The 27,915-nt window shown below is 36.8% G+C and overlaps 2 protein-coding genes across 2 annotated transcripts; one reads left to right on the forward strand and one right to left on the reverse strand.

The window, feature by feature from the left end:
• Nucleotides 1–734: 734 nt before the first annotated feature.
• Nucleotides 735–2,234, reverse strand: szl (sizzled). The gene is made up of 4 exons (XM_059535970.1): nt 1,957–2,234; nt 1,655–1,824; nt 1,328–1,420; nt 735–1,235 (listed from the first exon to the last, which is right to left on the reverse strand). Exons 1-4 carry the CDS (start codon nt 2,232–2,234, stop codon nt 925–927), a joined length of 852 nt encoding a protein of 283 aa, XP_059391953.1. The 3' UTR covers nt 735–924.
• Nucleotides 2,235–7,718: 5,484 nt separating this feature from the next.
• LOC132125310 (DNA-binding protein RFX7) lies at nt 7,719–25,533 on the forward strand. The gene is made up of 10 exons (XM_059536682.1): nt 7,719–8,191; nt 10,220–10,253; nt 17,760–17,845; nt 18,262–18,300; nt 18,452–18,574; nt 18,655–18,771; nt 18,905–18,989; nt 19,118–19,325; nt 19,452–19,753; nt 19,839–25,533. Exons 1-10 carry the CDS (start codon nt 8,076–8,078, stop codon nt 23,370–23,372), a joined length of 4,644 nt encoding a protein of 1,547 aa, XP_059392665.1. The 5' UTR covers nt 7,719–8,075; the 3' UTR covers nt 23,373–25,533.
• The last annotated feature ends 2,382 nt before the right edge of the window (nt 25,534–27,915 follow it).

Below are 27,915 nucleotides of genomic sequence, written 5' to 3' on the forward strand. Positions count from 1 at the left end.
CTGACAACAGTTCAATCATGAAATCTGCTTCTGTTGTTAAAATCATGCTAAAACCCTTCATACTGGTTCAAATGTGACTTACTTTATTCATATTCCTAATAGCAGTCAATCACATCCGATTAAAAAATTATTTTTAACCAGTTTTTTTTTTTTTTAAATGAACTGTCCAAATGAACCGATTCACTAAAATGAATCAAATATTATTGAAGAGTTTGTTTGAGTATCATCACAATACACTATACATGCACACACACACATATACATATAATTTACTAATATATATATTATTTATGGTATATTATAAAATATTTTTCTCAAGGCGTCTGTTGTCATCTGTTATATTTATGTGGAAAACTTTAAAATTACATTTTATTTTATATTTTCTAAATAGTCTTTAATGGTTTCTATATCGTTTTCATTTGTAGAAAATATTTTTAAAAATTATAATTGATTTGATATTTTTAGACACTGAAGACTGGAGTAATGATGCTGAAAATACAGCTGCACATCACAGATAATAACGGATATTCATATAGGAAACAGCTATTTGAAATCATAATATTTAACAGTTTTAAGGTATTTATAATCGATTATATGCAACCCTGGTGAAAAAGCTGCTGTAAATAAGTAGTGTAAAGTGGTGATGTGGTATTTGTCTCACTCTTATTTATTTATTTAATTATAAGAAAAAAAAAGCTAACCTACTACCAAATATGAATGCATAAACACAATAATATAGTAGAAACGTTTATTATTTACAGCACACAACAAAAACTACGAAAAACAGACATAAATAGCTACACTTGCGTCTTTACAAAGTACATCTGAATAGAAAATAATATTCTTTACAATTCTGTAATCTCTATGTACAACAGTCGGAGTGCATCTCAAGAGCTGTGTGTGTGTCACTGTATCGTAATGATCTCAGCACTTGTGGTGTTTCCATTTGCGCGCGGCGGCGGTGATGTGCAGGTCCTTCTTGAGCCACGGGAACAGACTGGACAGCTGGATGGAGCCGGAGGCGCGCATCGTGCCCGTGATCAGGTAGAGCTGCGCGCGGCCGGGGCGGACCAGCGGGAGCGCGCAGCGGAGGTTGATGAGCAGCCAGCGCTGGATGAGGCTCACGGTGTCGTACGGGAGCAGCGGACCGCGCCGGATCAGCTCCACCGGGCCTTCCACCGTCAGCTCCGGGTCTGCGGAGGGCAGGCGGCGCCGCGAGATCTTGGCTTTGACGGCTGCGGAGAGAAAACACGGTGAGCTAACGTGCCCCAGAAGTCCCTAAACCCCATCTGGAAAATGATGTGCACAGACAAGAATAATCGCGTACCGAAGTCGGTGAGGCAGAGCGCGTCCAGCACGGTTTTGAGAGACGGGGCTTCCTCCACAGACGGACAGCTCTGACACACGGGCTGAGGGAAATCTGTTCACACGAGAACATGCACCGTTAAATCAATGCATTCACGGGATTTATGAATGTCTGGAAGATGAATGCATTCAGCTTCCGAGTTTTATTAGGATTGGACAATATTTGACTGGAATACAACTATTTGATATATATCTAAATATATAGAGTTGAACAGATGAAGTCCTTAGCAATGCATGCTACCAATGAAAAAAAAATTGTTTTGATGTAATGAATGTGAGAGGGGCTCACCTTTGGAGAAGGCGCTGATGTGTTTGGGTAGCGGCGTCAGACACGTGTCGTCCTGCGCCGGGAACCGGTCACAGTCCAGGGCTTCGGGCCAGGCGTGTCCATGACAGGCCAACACCGGAGCACAGCTGTCCCTCACAGCCACACACACGCTCCGACACGGCTGGATGAACCTGCGGACGCAAACACACCTGAGCTCACAGAGAGTCCACACTAACAGCTTTCCCAGGCATAGAAACATCCAAATGTGTCATTAGCAACCCTTTGAAATAATCTATTATTATTAGAATTTTTAATGCATGTACCTGTCGAGGCAAACGGGAGCGACGAGCGAGCAGACGAAGGCCCGGGCCTGTGGATGACAGCCGGTGTGGAGCAGCGTCCTCCAGTCGTCCGAGCGAGGAACCGCTTCCTCCAGACTGCTGTGGCCCAGCAGGTTAGGCAGACGCATCTCTGAGTACGGCACGTCCTGGCAGACGCTCATCTGCGGCGGGACGGGGACGCAGCGTGTGGTCTGGCCCAGGTCGAAGGCCCCGGCGGGGGCCAGCAGAGCGACCAGGAGCAGCAGGTGAGACAGATGCATGATCCTGACAGAGGTGAGGAGCTGAGAGATGCAGGAGCTGAGCCGGCTCAGGGTTTATATACAGGCGGACAGATGTTATCAACGACACATTAGTGGGACGCAGACAGTGACAAGCAGGAGATAACGGGCCCAGACGGGGGGAGCGAGGGGGGACATTAAATAAACTATCAAAGAGATCTACACACTTAAGCTGCTGACGGCCACAAACCCACCCGACTTCATTTCACAGGACACTTCTAGCTGTCTTTATGCATCCAGATCATTTCACATGATCAAACTGAACCGTGAACAGCAGTCAAGATGTGGGCTGAAGTCTGCTGCAATTTCATCAAAAACACTCTCTGGAGTATTTGTGCAAACATTGTCATTTTTGGTGCATGATTAATTTAAACATTTAGATGATAAAACTGAACATAATATCATAAAATCTGCTGCAATTTCCTGCAGTTTAGTCAAAGTCACTGCCTGAAATATGTATACATTTTGAAACATTTAAGTGCATCATATCTTTTGGTCATTTGTTATAAAACTGAATTATAAATAATAATATTAGTCAATATGTTGGTTAAAATCTTCTGCAAAACCCTCTCTGGCACAAATATTTATACATTCAGATAACTTTAGATGCTAAAACTAAATGTTAAATAAAAACAAAATATTTGTGCAAACATACTTTTTAAGAAATGTTTTCAGTAAACGATTGATTTATATGTTGAAATGATTAAATTGACCAATAAATAATAATAATAATTCCTGTCTTCCTGTATTATGTCACATTTTAGTGCATGATTTATAAATTCAGATTATTTCAGATGACAAAACTAAATGATTAATAATGATAATATCAGTTAAAACTTGGCTGAAGCCTGTTGCACTTCCCTATAATTTAATCAAAACTAAATTGTGCAAACACAATCATGTTTTTCTGACGTTTGTAGTACATGATTTGTTTATACGTTCAGATCATTTCATGCAAAAACTGAACTGAATAAATAATTATAATAGCAGTTAAAATGTTGGTTTAACTCTGCTGCAATTTAGTTAAAAGTACTTTTTTATATAAAATATTCGTGCAATGAGATTTTAGTGCTTTACTTATATTTAGATCTTTCATAATTAAAACTGAATAATAATATCAATCAAGATACAGGCTGAATACAACATCAAGTCAATTCAAAAACATATTTTTTTGTGATATACTTTGAAGTACATAAATATACTCAAATCATTTCATAAAAATGCAACACCATGTAAAACCGCATTTGCACCATTAGTTAACATCTACGTTAAACTAAGATACTTGTTTATGTCTGTCTGTCTGTCATTTGGCTTCTGTTATCAGTGTTTTCAAGTGGAATTTTTTAAAAGGTTTAAATGCATCAGTTTTCTAACAGTGTCAGTGTTTGATAATGACGTAGTTCCACCTGACATCTGATGCAGAAATGTATTTTCCTTTCATTTGCAGCTCAAACAGTGTAAAGTGCATCCTAATGGCTGAGTGCGTCCACATGCACGGATGATTTCTGTTGGACTGAGCTGAACGTCTGGTCTGTGTGGAGACAGGCGTCTCTGACAGGTCACTGAGAGCGAGAGAGTCTGCAGTCTACCTGTGCTGCGGTGCACCTTTGATCTGACTCGACAGGCTGCATTCATATTCAAATCCTCCCGCTCGTGCTGCAGATGTCCCTCTAATGTCTCAGACGCTCTCCACTTCACTGGATTATCTCACATTAGTGCTCTGACATTTGCATTTACAGCCCTGGACTTCTGCAGTCTGACTCTCAGTCTGTGGCTCGGGCAGCTTCTGTATTTTGAGGCTTTTTCTAACATGCATTCCTTCAAGTACAATAAACTGCATGCTTGTTGCATCGATCCCAGTATGCACACGCTGTAATATCGTGGTTTGGAAAATATAATACACCTTTAACCATTTAAACATGAGAATAACTAGAAATAACAATATTTCTGTTTCAGCCGTTTCAGTTTTTTTGATAAGAGAATAAGTGGAGAAAATTATTTTCAGTATATTTCTGTGACTATTTTAGTAGTTTTTGTTACTTGTACAGTCCCCAGAATGGTAGATCCTTAGAGGATTTTTTTATTCATAGTTGAAATTGTAAAAAAAAGACAGACATCCACACAATAGTCTCATCGTTCCTGCAGTTTTTGACCAATTATTCATTTCAAAATGTCATTTAAATGAATGAAAGAAAAAAAAAGATGAACAATTTGACTATATTAGAGGGGAGAATAACTAGGGAAAAAATCATATTCACTATGTTTCTGTTACTTTAAATATTTTACTAATTTTTATTAGTGTTTTTGGTCTCATGAATGTATTCACATGTATGCAATATGACATCAGCGCTCCTGCACTTCTGACCAATCATTCATTACAAATAATAGTTTTATTTATCTTTATTTGTGATCCATTTAATACTTTTTTTTTAACAATTTCAATATTTTAGAGGCGAGAATGACTAGAAATAACTATATTAATCTGACTTCTAAACATTTGATACATTTTTATGACTTTTCCAGTCCCAAAAATGTCTAATTCTAGACTCTGAAATGCGTAACTGAAATAAAAAATAATATGACACGGCATGATTTTAAACAGGGTTTAAAATCTTTACAATATTAGAATAGTGCACACTTAAAGATGGTTGAAATGTTGTATATTGATACAGATTTGTACCTAAATGCATCATGCACGAGAGGTGTACACGAGTGATTGGATCAAACGCAGCTGACAGAACTTCATTTACATGCTCAGAAGAGCAGAAGTGTTTCCAGACAGTGAATGTGAGGGTCTGGAGCCCCTGAGATGAGAAGCCAGTCTGGACTCTCTTTATGACTGAAGACGGTCTTCATCTGAAGTCCCTTTACTGCCCTGGACAGACGGCAGCTACTGAGGGCCCTAACTGGCCCATTACAGACACAGAGCCATTTAGGAGAACAATGGGGTGCTTGAGCCCTCTCGCCGCTGATGAGCCCCCGCTGAGTGTTATTCTTTCTAACGTCTCTTTCTCCTGTGTTTGGATTGTTAATATGTGAGCGCTAACGGACTGGCTGAGCTCCAGCTGAAGACAGCGTCTGCTTCTTGTGTCTGCATCAGGAGCTCAATCTCTGGAGGATGCAGTTTTGTCAGTCAGTGTTTATTAATATGCTGAGTTAGCTTTGGTTTTCAGTTTCACTCTAATTTTAGTTTTGTTTTGTAGTATCTCTGTTTCGCTTTATTTTTATCTCTCCATTTTATTTTCAGTAGTTGTTAAGGCAACAATTCTCATTTCCGTTTAATTTTTATGTCGCATCAGTTTTCTGTTTTTCATCTAATATTTATGTTTTACATTTTTTATGTAATGTCAGTTGATTTTATTTATTTATTTATTTTTATTTTATTTTTTTGATTGAAAGCAGTTTATTTAATTTTAGGTTAACACTATAATATACTATTATAGATTTATTACTGAAATACTTTTCTTTTTAGTAATATTTTGAATAATAATAATTTCTGTTTTCACTAATTTTTTTAGTTTGTTGTGTGTTTTTTTTAATAGTTTATATATTTATATATATATATATATATATATATATATATATATATATATATATATATATCTTTAATTTATATTCAGTTTTATTAATGTATAAGCAAATTAGATTTGATAGTTGAATAATTTTTGGTTTCATCTAAATGTTGATTTTTTTTTATTATTTATTTAATTGATTTCAGGGTTGTTGTTTTTTTCAATTCAATTAATATTTTTAGGTTTAGTTAATGACAACACTAGTGTGATTTGTTGCAGTGTTATGTTATTATCATGCATACGCTATAATAGTTTATATATATATATATATATATATACATATAAATACATATATATATATATATTCAAGAATAGGGTTTTAAAAGTTCTGTTTTCACTTAGTAATTTTGTTGTGTTAATCGTGTGTGTGTGTGTGTGTGTGTGTGTGTGTGTGTGTGTGTGTGTGTGTGTGTGTGTGTGTGATGAACCCCGTCTCTCCTTCATCAGACCAACATTCACATCAAACACAGACAGATTATAAACAGCCTAAATCTGAAATACTTCTTTAAGAAACATTACAAGCTGAGATGCATTAGAACGGGGTGCACATTCAAATGATAAAACACCATTTCTATATGCAGGTCTTAAAAATCATATTCATTCAAATTATAACTTTAATAAACACGACTTGAGAAGAGAGTCTGAGATATTTTGTGGGACATTCACAGAAAACACTGAATATTTTGGCATTTAAAACTATTTTCATGATTTGAAAGAGGAAATCCTTCCTATTTATTAATGTATATATGTACATATACATATATATATATGTTGCTTTGAATAAAAAATTGGTCAAAATACTGTATAAGCATAAATATTAAATAAGAGAACATTTTACTGCCAGCAGGGTGCAGTGTAGAGATGTTTTTGAGTTGTTGTATTGTGTGTCACCAGCAGAGGGCAATAGAGACCGACCATTGTGTTTTATTACCGTGTGTCACCAGCAGAGGGCAGTTAGAGACCGACCATTGTGCTTTAATATCATATATCACCAGCAGAGGGCAGTGGAGACCGACCATTGTGTTTTATTACCGTGTGTCACCAGCAGAGGGCAGTGGAGACCGACCATTGTGTTTTATTACCGTGTGTCACCAGCAGCAGACCATTGTGCTTTAATATCATATATCACCAGCAGAGGGCAGTGTAGAGTTATTATGCTGAAATTCATACTCAATTTGGAGATTTAAAGCTTCATTGGCATGTTTAAATGATTTACACGGCCGATGCATTAATCAACATCTCATATTAGCGAGTAATTAATCATGTTATGCTCCATATTTATGCTATTTCTGTATATTTTCTGTGTAATTTCCACAACTTCCAAAACTCCACGTCTGTCCCTCACAGCCTCGTTCTCATTCCTTCCAGAAATGAATGAATTAAAGCATGACGCTACTCTTTCTAGGGTCTATTTCTATACAATAGAATACACGTGTTTCTACAGTCCTCTGTGTGATGTCAGTAGATACTGTAAGAATACCATGCTACACTCTCGTACTGTTTTCTTAGCACTTATTTTAAATTAGGTTAATGATAATTACTACCTCAAACCCAAATCCCAGCAGTAACCTTTGGACATTTTTAGATTTTAATGAATTTTTTAAACCGTGTTCCTCCCAAAGGTTCCCACAATCTAGGTGATTTCAGCTTTTATTATTTTTTTTTATTTTTTTACTGATACCATAAAGTATTAACATGTTTTAGTTGTTTTGTTTACATGCAGTAGGCCATGGTAGTCTCAAACTTGAGTGAATTGATGTAAATAAATACGTGAAAATATGTCTTCAAAGAAAATATATTTTTATTTACACTGAGGAATATCTAAACCCAAAAAAATATTGGCTAGTAATAATATAATAATAGTAATAAACACTGTTAACTGTGTTTCTGATTCAGTTTTGTTCAATTCTAATCAAACACGATGTTTTCTCTGAAGTGTGGCCAGGGTTCAGCCTCGAGCGCGCGCCCGTGCGCGTGCGCATGCGCAGTCTCCGCCTGCAGCTCGGTCCGTAGCGGCTGCTGTGCTGTTTCTGTCCGCCGCACCGAGAATCTCCGTGTTTTTCCGCTGCGTTCTCCTCCTGCCTCCGTTTATGCGTCGGACCCCGAGCCCCGGGCCCGTGCTGCTCGGTCCGTACTCCCGGTGAAAGACTCGTCTGAACTCGGCTCCGGGCGTTATGCGCTCAGATGAGGCCTACATGCTGAAGCTGTCCTCCTCTTCCTCTTCCTCATCCTCATCCTCCTCCTCCCATGCATGAATCTCACCGTGATGGCTGATGATCAACAACAACAGCCCGGTGCTCCCGGAGCGTCGCTGCAGAGCCCCGAGGCGACGGCACTGCAGTACAACAAGATCAAGAACTCAATCTGGTGAGAGATCCGATCGCACAAACACTCCTGCACATCTCCTAAAACACACATTTCTGAGATGATAGAGAGAGAAAGAGAGAGAGAGAGAGACGAGCACCTGGCGTGCATATGACGGCTTGCGCTCCGATCGGGATGTGTCTGATTCCATTGCATGCGATGTTTGATTGTTTACATTAGGATGTCAGATGGATAGCAGGCCTGTATTTCAGTGCATGGGTTGTGTGTATGATTTTTTTTGCATGGCATATCTGGCTTCAGTGCATGTGGTTATGGCTGTTTTATGATTGCATTAGCATGTCTGATTTCGTTACATGGTACATCTGATTTCAAATGCAACTGATACGTGATGTCATTGGATGCGACTGTTTCAAAGTCCGTTCCTGTTTCCTTTGCATTTGGATACATCAATTTATTACATGGATTTTCTGTTATTGCATTGGATGTCTGATTTCAAATAATATCTGGTTTCAGTGCATGGGGATGTCTGATTTCATTCCAGTGATTGTATGATTTCTTTGCATGGCATATCTGGTTTCAGTGCATGTGATTATGGCTAGTTTATAATTGCATTAGACTGTTGGATTTTATTGCATGGATTTTCTAATGTCACCTAATGGGTGTCTGATTTCAAATAATCTTTTCATTCTGATTTCAATTTATTTTTATTTTTTCAAATAATGATTTCATTGCATGCCTTGTTTGATTGTTTACATAGGAGGTCTGATGCCAAATGGACATCAGACCTGTATTTTAGTGCATGGGTCGTGTGTGATATTTTTTTTCTTTGTTTACGTTCATGTATGATTTATAATTTAATTTCTACAATACGATGCCTGATTTTCTAGCATGGATTTTTTTTTTTGTCTGCACGGGATGTATTTGCAAAGGATGTCTGATTTCATTTCATGGCAATATGCATGTAATGTATGATTTCAATGCATTTGAATGTCTGATTTCAGTTGCAATGGATGTGTAAATTCATTGCATGGGGGTGATGTCTGATTTGATCTCATGGATTTTCTGATGTCATTATTGAACAAAATGCATTTAAAATCTGACATGTCATGCAATGACATCCGCAAATCAATTATATAAAATAAGACATCATCTCCATGAATTAAAATCATACATCCAAATGCAATGAAATCAGACATCTCATGCAGTTACATCAGAATGTCCTAGCAATTGAAACAGATGTCCTAATGCAATTAGAAATCAGACTTAATCATATAGGACCAGACATAACATATGCCATGCAAAGGCATCCTACATGCAATGACATCAGAAAACCAATGAGACAAAACCAGACAACATCCCCATGCAATAAAATCAGGCATCATATCCAAGCAATAGAATCATTGCAATAAATTTAATCAGACATGCTTGCATTATTTGCATTTTAAATCAGATATGCCATGCATTGACAATTCATATCTAATTTGAGTGCATATGATTATGTCTCATTTCTAATTGCTTTGATTATATGATGTCTGATTTTATTGCATGGATTTCTGATGTCATTGCGTGCCTTATCTTTTTTTCAAATGCAAGAAATATCTGATCTCAGTAAATGATGTGACTGTCGAAGTCTGATTCTAATTTCATGACATTCAGATGTCTGATTTGAGGTACAATGGATGCATGATTTCATTGCTTGAATTGTATGATTTCAGTTGCACAGGGATGAAGTCTAATTGCCTTGCATGAATGTTTGGCATCTGAAGTCCACTTACACCTTATTTCCTATAAAAATCAGACATGAAAATGTATTTAGATGATCTGCATGCACTTAATGTCCAGAAAAGCTTCATTTCTCCAAAAACAACAAAAGTGTTAGTGACTCGACCTTTGACACCGTCATTAAGAATGAAAGAAGAGCCTGTGCTTTATTTTATCATTTTAAACAAGCGTAACGACCTCCGAAGAAATGCCTTGCCTGTTATCAGGAACCTAACAGCATGTCTTCCCCCCACTGTGTTCATACTTGAAGCACAACTGCTCTAATAATAGTTTTTTCTTGTTTTACAGCAAATCTGTACAATCAAAAGTGGAGAGTATATTGGTAAGTCTCTCATGTTATTAATTATGAACGTTTAGGCAATGTGCCTCCATTTTTTGTATATCCCGAAAGATCATTTGGACTATAAATTAGGGATGGGCGATATCTTTTCGTTTGTGAGATACTGGTAAAATTCTCCACGATAATATTTAGTCTTTCCACGATAATATCGATAAAACCTAGTTAGAACGTGCAGAATAAATGTGCTACAGTAGTACAGTTCTGCATGTGTATGAGCCTGTTTACAAACTAATTAGCATTGCATTAAAAATATTCTGTATGCTTAAAAAGTACCCAAGATTGCTTAAAGATCACAGATTAATCATATATTTTGTGCAATCATGTTTATTGTCTTCAGGTTTCATCAGTTAAAATGTATCTAACTACAGCGATAACAGGATACCTTTGTCTATGTTAGGGATTTCCTGGAGCCTCATCAGATTTATTACTTCTGCGATGCATGTGGAGTTTCTGCGCTAGAGCGCCCCCTGGCTTCCAGTATGAATTAAACAATCAGTAATACATTACATGTGTACTAGGGCTGCACAGTTATGACAAAAATCTAAATTGTCGATTATTCCCATGAAATTGTAATTGTGACTATTAATTACGATTATCATAATTAACATTGAATGATGTTTATACCATTGTTTAATGCAACTGCAAGCCGTATTTTTTTTATATGAAAATAAACAAGCTGAAAAAACTTTTTGTACTAATCTATGGTATTAAGCTTCAGATGTCAACTATACATCAGATTGGTTTCTTCTTTAAATTATAAAGAAGTTTAAATATGAATGGTATTGTTATGCACGCAGAATAACATAAGTAGACTTTGAACGATTAATTGTGGCATCCATGATTGTGATCACGATTAGAAATTCGATTAATTTAGACATTTATTTTAAGATTTTACATTCCACCTTAATGCATTTTATTTTTTTTAAAGGGAAACACATCTTTAAAAAATTAAAGGCATTAATGTATAGCCTAACTTTACAAAGCTGCTGTTTTTCTATACTGTTTCCTATTTTATTTTATTGATTGAATGGCATCTTCTTTACCTGATCACCTGCTCCTCCTCTCCCTCTGCTGACTTTTCTACCCTGCAGCTATATTTACCTCGGATCTGTTATAAAAACATGTTAAGAGATTATACACCTCATAACGTTATGACATTTGTGTATATCATCATTCATAAAATTCTAACATAGGAGAGATTATCAAAAGAAAGAAATTAAGTATTGAAACCGCCAGTAGGCGGCAGTGTTTCACTGTTTTAATGAGTTAGCCACTTAAATCGCTAATTCATCCAATTCGTTCAAAAGTCAGATTAATTTAGTAAGAAAACAAACACCGATGTGGATACTTTTGTCGTTGATAATTACGACACTATTGAAAAATATACTAGCAAAACAGACAGCTGCTTTGGTAACTTGTTATACCGATAGTTATAGCTAAATACATTGCAATGGATTAGCTAGCTAAATATATGTGGTGTGTACTAACTTTTACACAATATTCTCATACCTCATTGTCAGTACATGATGTATTTTTTTTTTTTGCATCCCTCTCTGACCAGCAGTTAAATATAGTCCGCTGTGCAGCGCTTTCTTCATTTTTGGCGTTAACATTAACCGTGTGCTCTCCCATTCAAACACCACTCGCTTGTTTTGGTGAAAGTGCGACTCATTGGTTGGGCGTTACCAATCGGTTCAATGGAGGGGGGAGTATTTTTTGTCTGATTTATTATGACATACTCATATTTGATTAGGAACAAAATTATTTTTACAAAATAAATGAATTCTATTTTTTCATATTATATTTTTCATTTGATCTACTGTGATTTTCATGTTGAAATATTGGGGGGGTTGTAACTGATGGATTTGCATATTGGGGGGTTACCTCCCCCCCATCCCCCCCATAAACTACGCCCCTGAGTGAATGCCTTAATTTTAAAACAATTCTGATCGTGTAAAGAATAAGTTCATGATATTCATTACTGTCTGATGGTGGGATTTATTTTTAGTTCCAGCAGTCGTGTGTGTGTGTCATCTGAAGACTGCTTACTTTCATCAAAACAGTGCTTTCTACAACAGTTGTCATCCTAGAGTTGTCGTGTCATAGTGCCCTACTGTTCCTGTATAGTCATTTATTATGACATAATTGATATGATGTAGTTGTCATAGTTCTTCCTTAGTATTTTTATAGTATTTACACCAATTTTCACTCGGAAATTGCTTGTAACATTCATAAATGATTATGAATATGCTGCAAGTAACACATTGAATTAAATGTGAAATATCAATGTAGAAAGACTGAAATACGTCAAATGCACTCCACTAATCTTTGTTTTATTTACATCTTTGTGAGATCATTTTTGTGGTGTATCTTAATGCAAATTCTTTAATATTAACATGTTTTCAACAAAGTACTGACATGTATTCGACATTTAAAATGTAAAAGTACTGACATGTTTTTGACATTGAAAATGTAAAAGTACTGACATGGTTTCAAAATTTAGAAAGTACTGACATGTTTTCGACATTTTAAATGTAAAAGTACTGACATGGTTTCGACATTTAGAAAGTACTGACATGTTTTCAACATTTAAAATGTAAAAGTACTGACATGTTTTTGAAATGTAGAAAATACGGACATATTTTCGACATTTAGAAAGTACTGACATGGTTTCGACATTTAAAATTTAAAAGTACTGACATGGTTCCGAAATTTAGAAAATACGGGCATATTTTCGACATTTAGAAAGTACTGACATGGTTTCGACATTTAAAATGTAAAAGTACTGACATGTTTTCGAAATTTAGAAAATACCGACATATTTTCGACATTTAGAAAGTACTGACATGGTTTCGACATTTAAAATTTAAAAGTACTGACATGGTTTCGAGATTTAGAAAATACGGACATATTTTCGACATTTAGAAAGTACTGACATGGTTTCGACATTTAAAATTTAAAAGTACTGACATGGTTTCGAAATTTAGAAAATACGGACATATTTTCGACATTTAGAAAGTACTGACATGGTTTCGACATTTAAAATTTAAAAGTACTGACACGTTTTCGAAATTTAGAAAATACGGACATATATTCGACATTTAGAAAGTACTGACATGGTTTCGACATTTAAAATGTAAAAGTACTGACATGTTTTCGAAATTTAGAAAATACGGACATATTTTCGACATTTAGAAAGTACTGACATGGTTTCGACATTTAAAATTTTAAAGTACTGACATGGTTTCAGGATTTAAATTGTAAAAGTACTGACATGTTTTCGACATTTAAAATGTAAAAGTACTGACATGTTTTCGACATTTAAAATGTAAAAGTACTGACATGGTTTCAACATTTAGAAAGTACTGACATGTTGTCAACAAAGTATTAAATTTTTTTCATGAGTTTGAAATACTAGCATTTTTTAACAATTTTAAGTACTAACATGTTTCTTTTAACATCTCAAACAAAGTACTAACATGTTTTTAACATTTTAAAGTACCAACATGTTTTCAACAAACTACTAAAATGTTTTAAACATCTTAACATTAATAACTTTTTATGTATATTTTTACATGTACTTTTGGACATACTGGATGATTCAGCTAAAAATACTCTCTTGACTATATTTAATATGTATGGCATTATTTTTGCATTAAAAGTTAAAACAGTTAATATTTAAAGCAAAACACCAAAAAAAAGCACTAGTGTAACAATATGTTGTAATTTTATAAATGGCATTATGTAGAATACTTTTTTTTGTCTGTTTAACATTTTTGCCACGTTTTGTTTAATTACTTAAGCCACAATAACAGTTAAACTGATTTACAGAAATTAATTGAACTTAACTATTAAATTAACTATTAACTTGTATATTTGTAATATTCATAAATATTTGCTATATCACTTAGCTCACTTGTACCGTGGTAATTCTGTGAATTACCTTGAATGATCACATATATGTCATAGTATTTGTGTATTGTAATCATTCAGTGCCACAGTTTATATGCAAGTACATAAACCGTACAATGGCAGTAACGCCACAGTATTTTTTGTAAGATTGTTCAAGAGTTAATTCTCAAAACAGTTGAGCAAAATTCATGTAATTTAGCTTCTTGTAAGGCTTTAAATTAAGGAGTCATTCGTTGCAGCTGTTTTTCAGATGATTATATTTTGTTGAGAATTTATTCAGAGGCCTTTTTAGTTTGCTGTGAAATGCCATTTCTGTAAAGTTAGACAAATTAGACCAAAATAGCCACAAGTTTAAACTGATTATAGCTTTTATAGGTAGTTATAGCTTTTGTGGGATCATGTAAAGCAGACATATATAAATGTGTGCCATGACTCCAGTAACAAACAGTTGTATCCACGGAGGCTGTGACCAGGATGATGAAAATAGGAGCACTTGTGGTTGCAGCAGGGTCCCAGCAATCATTTAAAGTCACACTAGATTTAAGACAAAAAAATGATTGCAGATACTTAAGCTAATCATTGGTATAACATGATATGATGTCACACTTCTGCTTTGAATTTCAAAACATTTCGAACCATGACTGACTGAATGAATGCTTATATTCTTAAAAATGCAGTTTATAAATATAAATATAATATATTTTTTAATTGAATATTAATGGACCAACACAGTTATTACAAATATATATTTATAAGTACAAGGGTTAGCAAAGTACTAGGTTATAGTAGTTTTTGTGTCTATTTAGTGTTTAAAATTTAATAAAAACAGTTATTGTAGGAAAAATAGTTTGTGGTTGTTTGTTATCAGATGTAAATGATCCTTATAGAGACATCTGAGTCTCTATGTTGTGATGTTTATATGTAAAAAAATAAATAAAAATAAAACAGAATGAAATGGAAATTACTTGATTGGAATTAACTGGAGTGGAATTGAATGGATTTGAATAGACTGGAATATAACAGAATGGAATGGAGTTGAATTGAATAGATTGAAATTTAGTAGATTATAATGAAATGGAATGCAGTTATATAAGAATGGAATTAAATGGATTGAAATAGAATGGATTTGAATAAACTGTAAAGGAATGAAATTGTCTAGATTGGAATAGAATATAATGATTGGAGTAGAATTGAGTGGGATTGTATAGAATGGAATGGATTTGAATAGAATACAATGAAGTAGAATAGACTGGAATGGAATTGAATGCAGTTATATAGAATAAAACGGAATGGATTTAAATAGATTGGAATAGAATGGAATGGAATTGTATAGATTGGATTTTTTATTTTATTGGAAAACCATGGTTAAAGAGTGTTTGTTTGGGACACATGACGCAGATCAGCAGAATCAGAATCAGAATGAGCTTTATTGCCAGGTATGTTCACACATACGAGGAATTAGTTTTCATGACAGAAGCTCCGCAGTGCAACATAACAGCGACAGAACAAAAAACACAAAAAGGAATAAAAAATACAAATATGTAGGTAAGGAATGACAATATACAAATTGACAATGTATGGCAGGTATATTACAATGAGCATTTATGTATGCACATTTATATTATGTGCAAAGAATTCAAGTGTACGCAAAGTATGTGTGTTAGATAAATAAGTGTGTGTGTATATAAATATAAATAGTGTAGTGTGTTCCACAGTTAGCATATTACTTTTATAAAATGCCTGGTATGGCAATATGATAAAAGACACCAATGTTCACTAGTAGCTTAATCATAATCAAAATAACTCTTTCACCAGTTAATTCATACAACTAGCTGTTTGTAAAAGCAACATACAATCGACCTTTAAACAGAACTCATCCAAGTTTAGAGTTGCATTATAAATATGGAACAAAATACAGTATTGTGTGGTAGAATAGAATGTACAATATACAATATAACCACAGTCAAAAAGAGCATTTTGTGTTTTATTGTTCAGTGATTGGCCAGTAACACCTGTTGCTGCTGTACAGCCAATCAGACGCAAGATATCTATTCCATACATCATATTGCATTAGAATGATGCTTACCAATAACCACAGTCGTTACTGAAGGTGTTTAGTAACACAGAATAAGAATAAGGCTGTTTGCTTTGGATGGAAGGATTTGTGAAGGCTACCTGGTACAATTAGGAAATAACAGTGAATTGTCTTTTATTTTTTATTTACTCTCATTGGCTGTCAAGTCTCACCCCATTCATGAGCGCTGGTTTCCCCTAGCAACAAAGAGGCGAATAGAATAGGACGAGGTGAGAGGAATTCATTCTCACCAGCCAATTAAATGCCCGTGCTGAAACGACGTGTAGCCAGTGTGTCAGCATTGACATGCATGTTTACTGTCAGAGTTTACATGGCAACTGGCTAAGAGCAGGGCAGGATTGCAGGTTTGCAGCTGGCCATATGAAGAGACACGCTGTGTACTGTGTTCCTGGTCGACTTGAGGAGCTCTGTCTCTCCCCGTACGATACACAACCTTGTGGAAATGGATGCAGGAGAAGACAGTGATGTCATGGGCCATGGAGTCTCGCAGGGGCCACAAAAATCAAGGCCTTTAATAGAATTTTAGTGTGTGATATTGGTGTGGAAATTTGATATTGTGCATGATTCGAATACATTTTCTTCTACGTTTCTGAAAAAAGTACCAAAAACAAGCTTAATTGTATTTTTGCTGCGGTGGAATTTTTTTGTCATTTCCATCACAACCAAATATATAAACTTCTATTGGGGAAAAACTAAGGCTGAATGATCATGGTTAAAACTAATGACCAAAATTATTTTGTTTTTCATTCTCATGATTGCACAAATGAAGAAAGTGTGAAGTTTATTTTATCTCTCTTCCTTATGAAAACTTGAAAAACTTTAATCAGTGAAATTTATATTAATTAATTAATGTTTTTCAGTTTTTCACAAACAATACAGTCCATAGTTTTATAGCAAGTATCACAGATGATGCTTATATAATCAATAGGGAAAATTTAGATCATGATACAAATATAATTAATCTTGCAGCACTAGGACAAACTCTTAAAAAAAGCTCTAAAAATAATAATTTTTAAACTTTAAAACTGCAAATTTGACATACAAATAAAAAAAGAACAATTATTATAATAAATGAATGTTGCACATGCTAGGTTTTTATTTTTTAAAGTAAAAATAATGTCAATCTTGCCTGAAATTAGTGTGACCATATCTGATTAATAAAGCAACAATGTAACATGATGTATTTCTATAAATCCAATGATTTAAACAAGTTGCCAACTTGCTAAAACAAGCAAAATATTTTTTTTTCACCCCTTAAACTTTTATTGGAAAAAATGTGTTCTAAAAAAACATAGTGTGACTGAAACTTTGGGGGAAAAATACATTTAGGTTAGTCATAGAATTTTAGATTTACAGATTTTAACACTTTACTTACATGTAATACTTGCATGTGACGATTAACCTGCTGTGATTTTATAAAAAATAATAAACTTGTGTGAAATGTCCTTGTCTTATAATCCTTGCATTGTTCATTCACACAGCAAGATGTTGAGAAGTTTACAGATATTGAAAAGCTCTACCTCTACCTTAAGTTGCCTTCTGGTCCCAGTAGTGGCAATGATAAAAGGTAAATGTTATTTTTTTTATCTACCTTATTCCTTTCCATATCCCCCTCCTCTCCTTTTATGATTTCAACACCTCATGGACCATTTGTGATTCATGTGCTTTGCAATATCAAATACACTCATAAGTCTGATAATTATGATTGATTCATGTTTACGTTCAGTGAAACATGCATATATGAAATGCATTTATGAAACAAGATCAAAGCATATGCAAGTATCATTTTTTTGTAATGTTTAATTTTGCATTTGTTGTCAGCTTCAAATTAATTCATGATTCATTCAAGCTAATCATTTCACCATTAAAATAAATTTTGTGTAAATTATGACATTGCAATACCAAGCTTCCTGTATTTTATCATTTGTTTCCCCTTATCTGTCCATCATGTCAACCCCTCTTTCCCAACATGATGTCCAATAGAACTGAAAATCAGAGGGGCTCTGCAAGTCCTGCGATATGGTACTACAACTTTAACTATATTAAAGGGAAAATAATTTTGAAGTAATATGTAACATAATATATTATATAGGACCAACAGACGTACACACAGCGTTCTGCTGCTACCCATCCCTGTTTCAAGCATTTTCCCATCCCTCTGTTTTCCCAATAGTGACCAGAACTCCATGTCATCGAGCCGAACCCAACAGATGTATGCATTCAACTGGATCCGAAATCACTTGGAAGAGCACCCAGAAACCTCACTGCCAAAACAAGAGGTGTACGATGAATACAAGTGAGTGGTTTAATGCTGCGGTAATGGACGGAGTTTGGGTTTGCATGTACTCATCATCAGTTTCTCATGCTGTGTTTCAGGAGTTATTGCGACAATCTGGGCTACCATCCTTTAAGCGCAGCTGATTTTGGAAAGATCATGAAGAACGTTTTTCCGAACATGAAGGCACGCCGTTTGGGCATGAGGGGGAAATCAAAATATCCTTTTGAATGGAAAAAATCTGATATGTTTGTATAATGTAGATTGCTAAATGCAATACACCTAAAGCATGACAACATTTGCATTTGAAACATTTTGTATGCATTGTTGTGCACCTTTACAATGCATTACGTACTGCTACAGTGGGCTGAGAAAAAAAGCATTTGTGCAAATGCCGTCACTCCCTAACTTGGAGTTGCACAAATCAGGAGATGGGGTGAGTATCCTGTTCATGTCAAATCCAAAACAAGAGATTCATATCAGTTTATTTAATATGCCCTAATTGCAACAAAATTATGTGCAGATTTGATAACCAGATCCCCTCTTATCCCTCCTCTTCTTTAGTGTGAATTGTTGGAGTCGACTGGACAGTCACCCAGTGCTGAGGATGAGATGCGTTCGGCAGCTTGCGGTCTGGTCTGCGAATGGGCTCAGAAGGTTTTGAGTCGCCAGTTTGACAGCGTGGAGGAACTGGCACGCTTTCTTCTCAACAGTCATTATATAGGCACTAAGTCTATGGCAGCTCTGACTGTTATGACTGGAACCCCAACAGGCAAGAAACCAAAAATGCTTGCATACAAATCTAGATGATGCATGAAAATGTGGGTTGTAGCAGCTACTGGGTTACTTGTGTGGCATTCAAACTATGTTCATTTCTTGTTTCTGACTTCTAAACCAGGTATGAAAACCCCTACGCCTGCCTCTGCCTTTGTGCCAACTGGTGAAGCCAACTCATTCCAGCCCCAAGTGAAGACCCTCCCTTCACCTTCTGTAGATGCCAAACAGCAGCTGCAGCGGAAGATCCAGAAGAAACAGCAGGAGCAGAAGCTCACCTCTCCTTTGCCAACTGATGCCCAGGCCAGAAGGGCAGAGGCGGGCACACCAGGCCCTGGATCCAGCCTGACCTCTGGAAGTCCTGCACTACTGTCCCCTCAACCAACCATAGGCATTGTGGTTACTGCTGTTCCAAGTCCTATCACAGTAAGGAGATTTTGGTTGATAGCAGGGTATGGATGATTTGACATGCTCAATGGACAAGTGGTTTAGATTGTGCTTTTGTTTGCAGGTTCAGAGAAGCAGGCAACTAATGACCTCTCCAAGTCCTGTTGGGGCAGCAGAGGGAAAAGTTGTACCTGTTAACTTCCAGGTTGTGACACAAAATGTTAAGCAGTCTCCAAAAACACCCCAAAATATCCCTGCCAGCCCAGTCGGTGACAGGTTGGCTAGACACCGTTATGCTCAGATTTTACCTAAACCATCTGCCACAAGCGCCATTGCCCTTCGCTCGCCCCCAACACTCCTCATCACCAACAGTCCCATCAAGACGGTGATGCCCACACCCCACGTTAGCTCTGTAAATGTGGTCAAGATGACTGCAATTTCATTAGCGCCTAACAGTAGCAGTAGTAGTATTAGTACTCCTACCCCGTTGCGACCTGCTTCAGCGGGTGTCAGTAGCACAGCTTCTCTGGAAGAGTCTAGCCAAACCCATCAAGCTCAGAATGGGGCATCTGTCATGTCTCTTCAGTCATCTGGGAAAGCTGGACGTACCTCCACAACCCTAACCCCATCAGTGTCCACTGTTACCAATGAGGTAAAAGTGACTTTTGAAGCTGTGAATGACAGTAACTTAGCCACTGCTGTTGATAAACAAAGCACTGCATCAGGGGCAAGTACAGGACTAAAGAACGAAAGAGCCACTAAATTCAGAGCTTCCAGTGAACCCTCTTTTTTTATTAAGGCGTCCCCTGTGCCTGAGAGAGTGGCAAGGGCCAAGAGTGACTCTACAACCCCTTCAAATACAATCATGGGGGCTCTTGCCCCGAGCAGCAATAACAACAACGATCAACCAGAAAGTACTTTGTATTTAACTGTTACTAGCCAGAATGTAGACGCCGAATTGTCATCCATTTGTGCTGTGGAAACAGCAAGCACTTCTTCTAAAGATGCTGGCCTCGGTCCAAAAAGCCCTCGAAAACGCTCTGCATCTGTTTTGGAAACCCATGCAATTCCAGTTAAAAGAGTATTCATTTCCCAGCAACCTTTGGATGTTAGCAGCAATACCAAGCCTGGTATTGTAATAGCAGCTAAGAAGATACAGAGACCTGGCACCTCAGCAAGACCAGAGAGTGCTCCATGCAAAGTTACAGTAAAACAGAGTAGCTCTTTTTCGACTCAAATCTTGGCCCTTTCTGACACCCCCATTGGAGCCCTGGACACCTCTCAGACTGTTAATCCTCAGAGCTCTTCACAAATCGAGAATGAAGTTGCCAATATTAGCCCGAATGAAACTGCTTCTGGTAACAGCACAACTTTACTGCAGCAAATCCCAAGTCACCAACAAATCAGCAGTGATGTTTCTCAGGAGGTATCTGCTGTAAGTGAGCTCAAGAGTTCCCTGCAAGACTACTCGCAACAGATGCAAGTAGAACACAAGCAGATTGCAGCTAATCCCTTACCGTTGATGGCCCAGGCAACTGAGACCACCAGTCAGCTCACTCTTCAGCAGGACATTGTTGATTTTGCAAGAGCCCAAGCAAGCATGGACTATTTCCCCTTCAATGATGATGATATGACCCAGGACAGTATTGTAGAAGAGCTTGTACAGATGGAGGAACAGATGAAGCTGAATAGCAGTTTGCAATCCTACCTGAGTTGTGTGGATATATCCCTACAAGGTCAAGCCACAGTTGGCCAAGGAACAATCCTGTCGCCCCATCAAACAAGTACACAGTTCTATCATTCCTCCCATAGTAGCGCAACTCCAATCCACACGCCAACTCCGACACCCACACCGACACCAACACCTACTCCAACTCCTACCTCTGAGATGCTACCAGGGGGGCATAGCTTCACCAGAGAAAGCCCTTGTTCTCGAATGGCTCCTGTTACCCCAGTGGATAGTATCTTAGGTGGGCGCCATACACCCATCAGTACTCCACTGTCAAACTGCAGCAGCAGTGTTCCTCCGAGTCCCATTGAATGCCGCAACCCCTTTGCGTTTACTCCTATAAACTCTAGTATAACTGGATATCACGATGGTAGCGTTGTGTCCAGCAGTCCAGTGAAACCCATGCAAAGGCCAATGGCCACCCACCCAGATAAAGCCAAGCTGGAGTGGATCAACAACAGGTACAACAGCACTGCAGGATCTCCCGTTATCTCCACCAACTCCACCATTGGTATCCTGCCCAGTTACCAGGATCTGGTCGAGGACCATTTCCGTAAACCACACGCTTTTGCCATCCCAGGTCAATCTCTCCAGTGTCAGTCAAGGCATCAGGATGGAAACTTGGGAAGGTTGACAACCGTTTCCCCAGTGCAACAAGGACACCAAACCACCCTTAGTAGCAAGCAAGAAAGTTTTGCCGTCCCAGCTCCGTTGGACAGCAAAGGGACAGTAAGCACATCTGCATCTGCAGGGGGAACCTTCAGATGTCGCAGCGTTAGCCCGGCAGTTCGCCAGCGTAACTTTAGTGGCACCACTGCTCAAACAGTCACCACCCCAAGGTCTGTTGTTTCTCCCTTTAATTGCCCCCTGACATCTGAGGTCCTGAACATTTTGTCCAACAACCAGTCTGTTGTCAGTGCCAGCAGCTTGGCCCAGAGGAGCCAGTCAGTTCCACTAAACATCATGATGCAGTCTGAGCTGCTGCCCGTTAGTCACCAGGTGCAGCAAAGCAATAGTGCTAAGATCACCACTGTGCTCCTTAGCAAGATGGACACAGATGGAGATGATACAGTGCGAGGGCTAGGTGTAAATAACCTGCCCGCCAATTACACCGCACGGATGAACTTAACCCAAATCCTGGAGACAACACAGGGCTTCTCCGGAGGCCCCAACTCTCAGAACCAGCAGCTGCCTCTGGACTCAAGCCCTTCGCCCTTTGACTTCCAGAAGACGGGTTACCTCATAAGCACGGGGGAGGAGCAAGTCACCTTCTCCAGTGGTGACAGTCAAGCACAATCGGGCTCTGGACTTCAGCAGCCGGAAAAGCAGCTTCAGCTCCAAGATCCGCAATTGGAGCTGCAAAACCAACAGCTACAACTCCAGAATCAACAGCTGCAACTTCCAGCTCAGCAGTTACAACTCCAAGACCAGCAGCTGCAACTGCAAGAACCGCAGTTGCAACTCCAGGACCAACAATTGCAGTTGCAGGACCAACAACAGTTACGGGATGACCCAGATCATAGCCAGCAGCACTTGTTGCCCCAAACTTCACAGCAGGTTGTGGATCAGGAGCAGCAAGAGCAGCTGGACTTCAACACTACCGTCAAGGATCTCTTGGGGGAGGACAGCCTCAACCCCAGTTCGCAACTTGTTGGACAAGTGGCATCAGAACTCAGTGCTGTCGCCTCTGAGTTTTCCAGTGATATCCGGTTGACTTCTGACCTTTCAAATAGCATTAACGACCTGAACACTTTGGACCCCAACTTGCTGTTTGACCCCAGTCAGCAGCAGGACCAATATGAAGACGCCACACTGGAAGAACTGAAGAACGATCCTCTGTTTCAGCAGATTTGCAGCGATACTGTGAATTCTGCTGGTTTCGATTGGCTGGAGAATAAAGACCAGTCAACTGTGGAAATGTTGGGATAATATTATTTCCTGTTCCTTTACTGTTGATGTTGCTGTTGTCGTCGTTTATATTTATGGTTTCTGTTCCACGTTTTTTTTTTTTTTGTATCGCGACGTTTTGTGAATCCCTTATGTAAAAAACTATTGAATGACGTATCTGTGCAGCAAAAATCTGGACGCATTGGACTGTCCAGTTTTAAAGTGCCAGCCTGAGGTAAATCTCCTACAGGCATGTGCTATATCTGAATTTTTTACAGTTGTTTTGTTTGTATTCTTGTTGTGTGATTTCATGGATCATTCTAGTCATTTCTCCACATTAAGAAGTCATTTATAGTGGACGGTCAGATATTTCCTCTGGTTCCTGCTGGTAGTAAAGTACATTCAGTATAACTGAGAAATTACATGGTGCACAAGCATATCCCTCTTTTCTATATTTCCTTCCTCTAAAACAATAGTAGATATTGAGAACCCGCATGCACAATTTGCCCTTGTATTTCAACAAAATGCAATATTCCAAGTGACGAATTGTTGACTTTGGGGAAACACCTTTTCTAGAAAGTTGTCTAAGCATCCTATGATGTGGCTTTGTGAGTTGAATAGGAGACCAAATGATTGCAAAAGAGTGCTCCCAAGCACCGTATGTACAGCAGAGGTGAAATAACATCTACATATCTTAAATCAGTCAGTTCAGTGAACTGCAAAGGTCTTAGGTGCTACATGGTGCTGACTTAAAGAATTGCATTAACTGTACATTTCATCAGCCATCATTTGTTTTGTCAAAGTGATTTTACAAATTTTGGGGGAAAAAGGTATTTAAGGCCATAATACTTGTACTGTTAAGTCCAAACTGTTGGGCAAGGATTAGACTTTTGGTTTGTTTTATTCCAGAAAAATGGGAAGATAAGACTCGTCTGCCTTATTTCAAGAGTCTAAGGCCTTATTCCATCTCATTAAAGGCTTCTGAATTCAATAATTTCTTAAAAGAACGACCTTGGTGCATTTGTCGTGAATTAGCAGTTCTCCATGTTTAGATGGTTGCTAGCCATTTCGTAGGCTTTTTAGCATTTCAAACTGGTAGTGATGATGGTATGGTGAGGGCTAGATATTCTTACCAACTCGAGATCAGCAGGCAAACCTGTGTAGTTTCTCCAGCCTTAACTCCATACCAAAGAGCAGCTGAGGAAGAACAAGAGATTGCGATCCGATAAGGTTTCCATCTTCAATCGCCTGTCATTTAAAAGGGATCTTGACTGTTTTCACATTTGTGTATATTATGTATATGGCGGATGTATAGATGGTGAGCATGTTGTACAAGTTCAAAAAGGCTACATTTCTAGGCTAATAGTGCGACATTTGTAAAAAAAAGGACATAGTTGTCATCATGAGATTTCCATTTTATCAAGATGCTAATGGTGATTATTTGTAGGTAGTTTCGAGTGCCCTTAAGAAGAAAACGCTGAGTCCATAGCCAGCACGATATTTCGCTTGTTACGTTTCTGGCTTCCTGTGATGTGCTAGTAAATGTTGGGTCTGTAGCTTGCTAATGTACCATTTTTCTTAGAAGTTTATTGGTTCCTGCATACGCAGATGTGATGTGCGAATGAAGAGAGGATAGAATAGCATGGATTTATCAAGAATAAAATTAATTAGATAAGACTTAAATATAAAGTTAATTTAATCGTGACATAGCTAAATGTTGTGTGTAGAGACGAATCAAAGGAGCAGACACTGGAAATGGTTTGGAAACGTTCATCTTATTGCACTAAAAGTTGCGTTACTTTTTCCGTTGACAAACAACAATTGGTGCCCGCGTTGTTGTTCTTCTAAAGACAATAAATAGAGGAATTACTCACTCATGCTCGAAAACGACAATTAATAATTGCCTTGTGTAGCAATGAGCTCTAATCTCAGTGAGATCCGCGTTGTACGACTTCTCGTACCTGAGAAGAAAATCTTAAAAAATATGAGATTTTAAAAATGACTGCGAATTAAACAAAAAAATAAGCCAACATGCTTTACCATGTTATAAAATGACTGTATGTGCGCATGTATGTTAAACTATCTATGGTAGTATTTGTTGTGACCACTCCTTTAGCCAATCAAAACACGACGAGAGGGGACAAAAGTAGTTCTTCGGAAGCTTATATGCATTTCTACGATGTTTACTAAGTTAAAATAAGTTGTTTTTCGTTTTGAATATATCATCAATTTTCTTCTTTTTATATATATAGATATAAAAAATGCCTACGTGAAGAAAGCTGTAAATATTTTTTATGTTATGGCATTTATTAAGGCACTGATTAATTACCGTTTTTTTATTTTACCTGTAAGACTCCAGTCCTCTTTTGATACACAGGGTTTGACGCCGCAGATTCGTCTGGTCGGTCTGGTAGAAAAACATGTCCATTCTGATCTGTAGATTTGAGCCTCTGATATGCTGGTTTATCTGCTCTATGTGGACAGTAGCTTGTTAATATTGCAGAAGCGTTTCAGCGATTTTTTTTTTTTCTTTTGTTTTTTTCCAATGGAAATTACTCACAGGTGAGTTTTTTTTAAGTGGTTTAAAATGCCAATAAACATTTTTTTTAACAATATTTGTGTAGTCTGGAGTGTGTTTGAGCGTCCTCTGTTGGTTCACATTGACACTGGAGCACAAAAAGAAAAACAGCCACAAGGTCATGAGGTCATATCATGCAAGACTTGCAATGCATGCTGGGATCTCACTAACCCTTAACAAGTCAACAATATAAATCTATAAAAATTTCACTATAAAACTTATGAAATTTAAAATCTAAATATCTGACAATCACATGAATTTTAAGACAAAGTTAGCTTTTATAGTATTTGACTGATTTAGTTGTTTCTTTTTTGTTAGAGTTTGTCTTTTTATTGTGTATACATTGTTAAAATATTTTATATTTATTCATTTTGCGTTTTGTTATGTAAAATGTATTGAGAAAGCACTTTTGAAGGCGCTATGTAAAATAGTTTATATTATTATTATTATTTGTTTAAAGTCAATATTATTAAAAATAGTGTTGACTTAACCAACAAATATCCTCAAATATTAAAAGGGAAAATAATAAAATGCTATAAATTATTGATAAGATATTTGAAAATAATAATTATTATTATGAATATTATTTTGAAACCATTTCAAAGGCATTTATAAAATATATTCTTATATGTGTGTGTGTGTGTGTGTGTGTGTGTGGAGGGGTATTTAAATCACATTGATTTGAGGAGATCACTGATTATGTTTTTACTGTTTATTAAGGGTTTGATCTTTCTCAGTATTTAAGTTATGCTTTAATATAATATTGATAATATAAAACAACTCATAAAACATAATTTTGTTTCTTATACAATAATCAAGCTTGAAACTTAAAAAAAACTATATTATATATAAATTATTAATCAATGAAGTTTTCTAAGTAAAAATTGATAAAGGCTATTTATACATGTTAAAAAGTCAAACTAATGCAAGTGACAAACACAAAATTGCTAAACTTAAAAAAAAGTTAAATATCAAAAATAATAACTACTTAAAACTATCAATAAAACTAAATGAGTGTCTCAGCGTCACTAAAATAACGGTCTTGTGAATACTTCATGTTGTTCAGATCTCTACAAACAGATTCTTGATGCATCAAACAGCACTGATAATAAATGCTCTTCTGCATATTCGATCATGTGTTTTTAGGGTTAGAGGTCATTCTGCCCAAGCCAGAGGTCAAAGGTCAGAGGTTGTGGAGATGGGGGTTCACCCTGACCGTGGCTCTGACCAATGAGAGCAGGGCAGTCAGTGCTGTGCCTCTTTCCCATGACCCCACACACATTCACACAATGCTAATGACTCCAGCCCTATTGATCCACAGCCTGCTCAGAAAACTACACAGCAGGAGCTGTTTCATAGATATACAAATACGCTGTTCCAGCATCACATGTCTTGTGTTATTGTGCTGAGACCTAATCACTCAGTGGTCATCACTGATCAATAACTGATTAAACTGAGCACACAAACACACACGTGCATCATCTGCTGAGCTTTATGTTCTCTTCATGTCGTAGAGATTTATAAGAAATGTATTGGAATCACTATTAATATGAACTTGTATAAAATCAGTTATTTGCCAAGGCAACATTGCTCAGCTAAAACTGAAATAAAAATTAAGATAAACTGTATATAGTTATTAAAAAAGATAAAAATGACAAAAATGAAAAACTAATATAAAATGGAAAATATAAAAATCTAAAAGTACTCAAAATAATAATAGTCATTTTTTTATTATATAAAAAAACAATTTTATTTTATTTGTTTACCAAGAGAAAGCTTTCACATTTGCATTTAAAGTAATGTACTAAAATAACTCAAACTAAAAATGAAGTTAAAAAAAGTACAAATATAATAATATTAATAATAAATAACAAAAATGTAAACTACAATTACAACAAATTTGGAAAATGTATTAATAACCAATAATTCAAAATATTAATAATAATAAAATCAAAATTAAAATGATTTCAGCTAGTTACAAAGGCAACATTTATCAATTCCGTTCAG

This window comes from Carassius carassius, chromosome 43 (assembly GCF_963082965.1).
Source record: "Carassius carassius chromosome 43, fCarCar2.1, whole genome shotgun sequence".
In the NCBI taxonomy this organism is placed as follows: Eukaryota; Metazoa; Chordata; class Actinopteri; order Cypriniformes; family Cyprinidae; genus Carassius; species Carassius carassius.